Source organism: Oculina patagonica, chromosome 8, assembly GCF_052425735.1.
Source record: "Oculina patagonica isolate OP01 chromosome 8, crgOcupat, whole genome shotgun sequence".
Taxonomy (NCBI): domain Eukaryota; kingdom Metazoa; phylum Cnidaria; class Anthozoa; order Scleractinia; family Oculinidae; genus Oculina; species Oculina patagonica.
In genome coordinates this window covers 17734822-17743325 of record NC_135765.1, presented here as the reverse complement: position 1 = coordinate 17743325, position 8504 = coordinate 17734822, and the positions used below count along the sequence as shown (strand labels likewise).

General features: G+C 37.2%; 1 protein-coding gene and 1 long non-coding RNA gene across 2 annotated transcripts in view; both read right to left on the bottom strand.

Moving 5' to 3' along the window:
- Window positions 1-1169: 1169 nt before the first annotated feature.
- LOC144662876 (uncharacterized) overlaps window positions 1170-8504 on the bottom strand; it is a 96034-nt gene continuing 88699 nt past the window's right edge. Inside the window, exon 2 of the long non-coding RNA XR_013572548.1 lies at window positions 1170-2240. This is a non-coding gene — a long non-coding RNA (uncharacterized LOC144662876). The remainder of the gene's footprint in view (window positions 2241-8504) is intronic.
- LOC144662819 (uncharacterized) overlaps window positions 1477-8504 on the bottom strand; it is a 29441-nt gene continuing 22413 nt past the window's right edge. The window contains exons 5-10 of the mRNA XM_078523769.1: window positions 8350-8408; window positions 8055-8236; window positions 6160-6279; window positions 5825-5855; window positions 4023-4110; window positions 1477-2653 (exon numbers count right to left, since the gene is read on the bottom strand). Of these exons, the coding sequence (XP_078379895.1) occupies window positions 2531-2653; window positions 4023-4110; window positions 5825-5855; window positions 6160-6279; window positions 8055-8236; window positions 8350-8408 (603 nt within the window). The 3' untranslated portion in view covers window positions 1477-2530. The remainder of the gene's footprint in view (window positions 2654-4022; window positions 4111-5824; window positions 5856-6159; window positions 6280-8054; window positions 8237-8349; window positions 8409-8504) is intronic.

The window sequence follows — 8504 nt, the reverse complement described above, 5'->3', positions numbered from 1 at the left end:
CTCGAGTAAAACTATCAAAACGATTATGTCACTGAGCTTGGCAAAACGATTCCGAAATATATATTAATTTAAGAGTTACTACATTTTGGGTTTTTCCTTTTAACAAATCGCCGTGCGTTTATCCTGTTGTTGATGATAAATTGCGTCATGACATTTTCAAAGTGTTATAGCTTCTTAATTTCATTCAAATTCCCGTTCACCTTACTAGCCGTAAGAAGTTCAGGCAAACCCAGACAGCAGATGATATGTCAGTTTCTTTGCGAACCAAAACTATCCTTTTTGACGAGATATTATCAAAGCGAAATTTCGACAAGTTTTCGGTAGAGTTAGCAACGCAGTCCTCTTTATGACCCTCTTTTAAAACCAATATTGAAACCTGGATTTATACGATTTGACGCGGTTGGCCAGAAATTAACAATTTGCCGATTAACCGCGATTTGGAGCCGTGAAATAAATACCTATATTTCCTCCTAGTGGAAAATGCCTCATAGGAAAAATCTGGCACGAGTTGACTGGTTTTACATACTCAAATCAATCTCTCGTCTTTTAAAATGACAGTTTCCATCTTTTTACCATTTTCCAAAAATAGTGAAATCAGGTCAGCCGGATTAAGCAGGCATTCACGCGTAACCATAAACTTGGTTCTTGATAACTAACTAACAAGCCTTGCGCCGAAGATTCTTTTTTTCAACGTTAACGTTTTCTGTTTGGTTTACTTTCATTTTTTACTTTTCTCCCTTTTTTAACCAATCTATGGAAAAATCATCACCAATACAACTGAAACAAATACTAAATACGCAATGATATATATATCTAAGTATCTAAGTCTTTAATGACGTTTTCACTTTAATTTCAAGCACTCAAATGCACATTTATTTTAAAAAAATTAATACATGTGAATATTTATCAATAATTCGCCGAAGGCGAAGTGAATGTCGACGAATATTCGCCGAGATTCACTGGACCTGAGGCGAAAATTGTTTTACTCTAATCTTCAGAGGTGAATATCTAGAAATATAAAAATAAAGAACTAAAATACGGAAACAACAAACACAAGTGCTCGCTTGAATACGTGTAAACAAGTTTAATTCATCGATTTTAAATCAGAATTTACATTTAAGTTTTAATGGTATAAATCCTCATGAGTCGAGTAGCTCTGATCCAAAGAGAACTGAGTTTCTTGTGGTCGGCGTGCGATCTCTAAAATCACTGTCCTTAGCACCAATTCTAATGCCTTGAGAACCATCTCTTGAAAATATTTTCTGTGAGCTAACTTTCTACATCCATCTCTCGGCATTGTCTTTCGACGTGCTGTTTGAAATGAGCCAATCAAAATCGACGCATACTGATGATGGTTTCATTCAAATGAGCCCACGATATCAGAAGGTCAGGCTAATGGGCTGTGATTGGCGGATTTCGTTTCCACTCTAGTCCACTCTTTCAGAAATTAAAAATACTTAAAGTAAGTGACTTAATATATTTGTATAGTGCTTTATTTATGTACGACTATTACTCTAATAGTCTGCCTCTAATTTTTGACAATTTCTTTAAGAGTATCAACAAAGTGCATCAATATCAAACCAGACTGGCGAGTAAGATTTCATACTATCTGCCAAAAGCAAGGACTAATTACGGCAAATTTAACATTCGTTTTTTCGGTGCTAAAGTTTGGAATTCCATTGATGACTCACTTAAATCTAAGAGTCGTGCTTGTTTCAAAAATCTCTTAAAAGAATTGATTATCTCCAACTACTAACTGGTACATTGATGTACTTTATTTTTCATTTTTGTGTGTGCACATACGCTTTTCTTTTTCTGTTCTCTCTCTGTATGTGTGTGTGAATGGGAATCGTGTCCCGTTTCTATAACTTTATTGCAATATTTTTTCCGCTTGGCCCAGCCACTTAGCTCGATTAGCATTAGCTATTTCTAAGCGACTGTGCTCTCTTTTTATTGTTAATTTTTCTCTTTGCATGTACTTATTTATTGTAAAACTCTTCTGGGCACGAAATAAAGATTGTTGTTGTTGTTGTTGTTGTTATTGTTGATGCGCGTAACACTGAAAGCAGGTAAAATAACCATAAATGCTAAGCGAGCGTACTTTTGTTGTATTTCGTTTTGTTAGAGGGTTACAAGTTTATTTCTATTTTGCAATGCTATCGCCTTTCCACATACTAATCACTGGCAGTTACTTTACCCAAACCAGGACAATTTTTTTTTTAATTTTTAGACATGTTCACCTACATCGGTGCAATTAAAATTGTAGGGAAGACAAACAAGAACAAAAAAGTTAAAAAATGTAAAAGCTACCCACTTGCACCAGCAGGAAGCTTTCCCTTGAATGCAGTTAATTTATATTTACAGTAATTATTATAATTATCAGGTATTACTTCTTAATTGACACTAAATATTCATTTAAAAACTATTTATTTATATGCGTATTCTACTAATCTGTTTTTGTTTTACAGCTATAGTACAACCGCTTGCCTTTACACTAAGTTAGGTCTAACTCGGTACACGTGGCTGAAATTTACATTGCGTTCAAGTCCGCGTACTGAGTCTCAGTATCACGGGAGGTTGAAGGCCTCGGCATGCCTTGTGGTCTTGGGAATTCAGCAAGTTCAGCATACTGAACGTCTCCTGGCTTGGGTTTCTATGAGAAAAATATCAATCGATGCATCAATTCCATAGTAAATCTAACAGTTGGTTTTCTCTAAGGGAGACTACTGTAGTGTGATGTTTCTTATTGTTTTTTAATCCTTAAGGCCCGTTTACACAGGAGATTTTTGTGGCGATTTTTTGTGGCGATGGCAAATCGCGCGTGTAATATAAACTAACGGCGATTTCACACGGAATCGCCACCATTTCGAACTTGCTTGAATTTAAACGCGATTTACCGGAGATTTGGGTGACAAAACCTGCTTTGACGTACCCACAAGGGTTTTTTGTCGCAAACATGGCGGGCGTTGAATGCATTTCGCCTTTAGAAAAGTCTCCAAAAAGAGCGAAAGCTCCAAAGGAAGCAAGAAAAATGCTTTTCGTTAAAACAAGCTCTTAATCAAACATTCATGTATTTTGCAACAGTATTTAAAGAGATTTATTTGCTTACGAGAGTTTTTTGCATCTTCCTGCCTATTTCTTTTACCTAATTAATCTCGTTGTGAAATTCAATAGGCATCAAATGTTTTGAAATGACATCAAGAGCCAAAAGAAATTGCCGGCCTTTATAAAGCGACCAGCCAGACTCATAGTGTTGTACATGCTTGCTACCAAGAAAACACTTTCTACTTGTGTACGTATTTGATTATAATGGTACAAGCAGCTTCATGTTTCGATTTCCACTTATGAATATAACAACAGTATTACTGACAATGGCAGTAAAACAATTTTTTCAGCATTTCTCATAGCTCCTACTTCTTCTATTTGTATTGGAAATTGCGACATAAATTTCCCCAAGAAAGCATGTGACAATGGGCTTTTACTTTTGTAAAACACTCCGTGAACTTTGCTACGATATTGTTGTGAAACTTTTAGCTTTCTATGCTTGCAAATGGCAAAAATACACTCCAATAGAAATGTTGATGCCACGCAAAAGGCAAACGACTGACGTAGAATTAAAGAACTATGAGGAAGCTTTGAATCATTCTATGGCAGTTTGTTTGTTTGTTTGGAGGCAGCGTGGCCTAGTGGCTTAAGGCGCTGGACCGGTCCCGGGTTCAAATCCTCGTCCCTGCCACTGCATGGATTTGTGTTCGGTTGCCCCGTATTCAACCCCTCCACGCTTTGTACATTGTAAATAGTCAACTGGTCAGCCTCCAACCAGTTTGGATTTTTAACAAGTTCCTGTTTTTTTTTTTACAATGTTTGTTAATTTAGTGTCCTCAATAAGCACAACAGTGCTAAGTACCTTGACACTTAAATAAAGCGATCTATATAATTTATTTAAACACGACTGACCTTCTCCTCAGGAGAGCCGTTTTCATTACTCATGGATGGCCATAAGTTATTTTGCAGCCATTTACCTTAACAGTGTCATAAGTCACTGGGGGCACTGAAGACGGAATAACATATCCCCGGTTGACATCGGCATAATCTTCCTGAGCGTTTTCCCTACAACAATAATGCTTTATAATAAATACTTTTTATTAATTAGGTTCGAGGTCCATACAACAATAATGCTTTATAATAAATACTTGTTATTAATTAGGTTCGAGGTCCATACTGTAAGATACGGACCAAGTTTTTCCTGTTTATTTATGACCAAAGGGCAAAGCGCGGGGGCATAAATCGACGAGAGAAACACAACAATCCATATATTACAGTTCTGAACGAGAAAATGAGGTTAAAAAGATATTTTAATATCTGACCTGTACGGCTTCGCGCGAAAATGCCACGTGAAAATGTACCGTATGAGGACCGTACGCCTCGATTTGACAGGGACGGACGCCGTACGGCCCTACTAGAAACGCGTATGGCCCCGCTACTTCCGCAAGATGCAGAAAATGGAACCATTTGACTTCACAGCTTTAAATTTAAAATGAGCAACAGTTAAGATTTTTCGGCGAAAAACAAAGAATCCCCGGCATGCTTAACTTTACTATTTAGAAACCAATGTAGTTTGCAAACGCTGAATTTTAAAACAAAACGTGTTAAAACTCGCCAAGTGATGAATGACCACAACAGCACCTGACAACAGTAAAAAAATTGAAATAAAAGCTGTCAAAAAATTACATACTCGGACAAAGACGTATCCTGGTTTCTAAACAAACCGTAGTTATGATAAACATTGAAGAAACAAAATGCCGAGAATTTTTTTTTCCGGCGGTGTAATTTTTAAATCAAAATAAAAAGAAAATGTGAGTACATGTTTACGACCAACGTGATCATGACGCAGTGTCCCATTAGTTCCCACGAAGCGATTTTTAAAAGCGCTTTCTGGATTTCAACCGTGATGCAGAGCTCAACATTGTCGAGGAAATAAACGAATTCAAGGACTAAGCAGCAACGGCAGCCGTTCAGAATTCTCAGTGTTAAAGAAAACAACTTGAAGCGAAACGAAGCGAAGCAAAATCCTCAACTGCCGGTGGAATCCCTTTTCAAGTCATGATATAGTTTTATAAATCAAGATCTAACGTTGAATTAACATCCAAGATCCTTCTTTTAGTTAATCCTATCGTTCAAACCAAGTGTGAATTTCGGCTCAAAAGAAACGTCGCTATGTTATTCAATTCAGTCTTCGCTGAAACGAATACGACTAGCCGAAACTTTGAGCAAATTCTTTGTCGTAGTCTTTCATTAAAGTTTACTTTGAATTTTTTGCTAACCGGCAATCATGTACGAGGAATTTGACTAGATTAAATCTCCTTGGAATGAAGCTAAAACCGAAGATTTGGTTGTAATTTTAACAATTTTAACAGAAGTTTGAATACTTTGTACGCACATCGAAGTTCAAATGCACTTTACTGGCTTCCCAAACAAAATTACGGGCTGCCACTGGCTTATTTAAAACGCGCACGTACCTGAGTTAGGTAGAATCGGACGGGAAATACTTGGCTCTTGGTCAGGACGCACGGACCTACGTGCGTTCAGTCCGCACGTCCTGACCTTTAGCCAAATATTTTCCCGTCCGGCCCTCCCACTCAGTTAATAAGTACATAATATATCCTACTCTAGAGCTAGACGAGCACCGCGAGCAACTTTATACAATGTATGTGCCCATGTATATATGCGGGCTATATAACAGTGACTTTTTTCCATTACAATATTATTGGTAACGCTCGCAATAATAACAATCTGCATTGTAGCAGACCGTAAAAACACTTGCGTTGCGTTTACTTGAGACTCGTTGTTGTGGACTTCTCAGCAAAAGCAAAACAACATAAAAAGACAAGAAAAACAAATTATTTTTAGTCATTATCAGGGACAGAATTCATATCAAAACATAGTTCAGTGGCATTCTACTAAAATAACAAACTAAGCACAGTAAAATTTCAAAATCGGAAACATGTTAACCGGGAAAAAAACCTTTCAAGAGAGCACCGATCTTTAATCCACATGCTACTTTTTTACTGCTGTTTAATGTCACTGAATGCAAGGAAACCCAGACATATTACCTGTAGGATTTGAAGAGTATTTCCTTGGTAAATTTGAAACACTCACCCCCAGTGTACCTCCTATAAAACTTCCTTTTCTTGTACACACGCCAAGTTATGACAGCAACAACACCTAGTACAGCAAGTGATCCTAAGACCGCACCAATGACAATCCAGGTCTTCTCGCCTTCAAAATGTAAATATCCATCAACATTTACATGAAGAGGTGTTTTTAAACACTTAAAAGGTTGAGAATATCTTACACCTGGACTTTTGACAAATATATTTGATCGTGTTGATGGCACAACAATAATTTGAGCGGCAACAGTTTAAAGTTTAGTGCGCCAGTTATGAAACTGGACAGCAGATACGCAGTGCTGTCGCAATATTTACCACATTTTATGTAACGAGTCGTCCACACGAGCAATCTTTCGTATGTAACAACTTTTATTTGTCACATAAAAGTTAACACGCCAGCTTCTCAGCAAATATATTTGTCACATACAAATTGACAACTTTTCTCGTCCACACGAGCAAGTTTAACTAGTTTTTACATAAAAATTGTGGCATAAAAATGGCTCGTGTAAACAGGCCTTTATAAGTAAATAATAAAGATGGTAAATTTCAAGCTCGGTAATAAATAATAAAGATGAGATGATTAACATGACACGAGCATGGGACAAAGAAAGAATTCTGAGTCCCCGATGGGAATCGAAGAGAGGCCATGGGTTCGATTCCCGTCGGGGACTCAGAATTCTTTCTTTGTCCCAGGCTCGTGTCATGTTGAACATCTTATCTTTATTTTTTATAAGGCCTTTATTCCTTCACAAATCAAACATCACTGTGGCAAATCTTGGATGCTCACCATGTAGCCAAAAATCCCGTAAATAACAGTAACAGTAATTTCTTAGAAAATCAATTCGGAAATTGTGGTCTATGTTTGTAGGTAGTCCTTTCATTGCAGTTGGTACGACGCGTCACAAAATTTTGTACATTTTGTTCTTTTCTCCCGTTTCCAGTCTCCCTTCAAGAGAAAACAATAACCAGGAACTGATCGGTTTGCTGATTTTGAAAAAAAAAGATAATTCAATTGGTAATCTCCGTCAAATGGTAAACACCGCTTTGATTTGAGGAAAGAACTAATGGTTTATAAATTTATTTTTGCAGATTTTTATAAAAACCTCTTTATCAGTTTTTCTCCAGACATGTCCAAAGTTTATGAACAATGAGCATGATAAATCGGTTGTTGCAAAGTGTGTAAGGGTTAACCGGAGATCATTTAGACTAAATGGCTTTTTTATTGCGTTGTTCACGATTAACTGAAAAATACATGAAGGAATCCTCACTGGTTTTATATGATGTTTTAAGGCACTTAAAACCAGAAGGAAGGCCAGATGTACATTACCATGGCACTAAATCAACAGAGATGGAGCTGGCTTGAACATGTCCAAAAGAATCGGGATCAGCATTGAAAATACTGAGCTGAGATAGACACCAGTTGTAAAAGAAGGAAACATGGTGGACAACGAAAAACAAGAATCAGGCAGATATATGGGGTGATGTATAGGGTAGAGGTGGAAAGAGCTGCAAACTGAAGACAAAAACTGGAAACTACTTGTCTCAGCATTGTATCATACGACATAAAGAGGACACTCAGGCAAATTAATCTAGCAAGGATTTTTATGTAAAAGACAATGCAAATTCAGAATATGGTCATAGTTGGTAGTTGTTGTAGCTGTTTTTCCAGCGACAGGTCGTGTCCCCATAAATATAAGGGGTGTTCAAAAGACACGGAGCAGTTAACTGAAAATTACTTGTCTCAGCATTGTATTACGTAACGTGAACAGGGCAAGCAATTATGTACACGAGCCAGCACATTAAGCAGGTTTCTCAACTCGACATTATAGAAGCTTACTGATTTAGCAAGGATTACATTCAATAGCCGAAACAAATTCAAAATACCGGTAGGCGTAGTTGGTGTTGCTTTTCCAGCGACAGGTCGTGTCCCTATTATAGATGAGGCGCTCACTTGAAATGTTCCGAGCATACCATTCTTTGCAGCATTGCGCAGTATATCAATCACCTCTCTTTCTCTTATGGTGGAACTGAACTTTAGCGCCAGGTCAGCAACCACACTACCACACCTTAGAAGAAACACAAGAAAAAAGTAAAAAGACAAGAGAGAAGTCAGTAACAAGTTGAGATAAAAATAATGGCAGAAATGAAATAACAGGAAGCAATCAATCAAATTGTATACCTGACACTTTTCAACTGTGCGCCATTGAACCCACTTTTGTTAGCAAAAAGCTTGTCCGTCTGAAATAAATGATGACGTTATCAAGTACAACAGAGTAATTCTATAAAATGTGTTTATTAGCATTTTTTGTCATCTATTCATGTACAATGTGATCG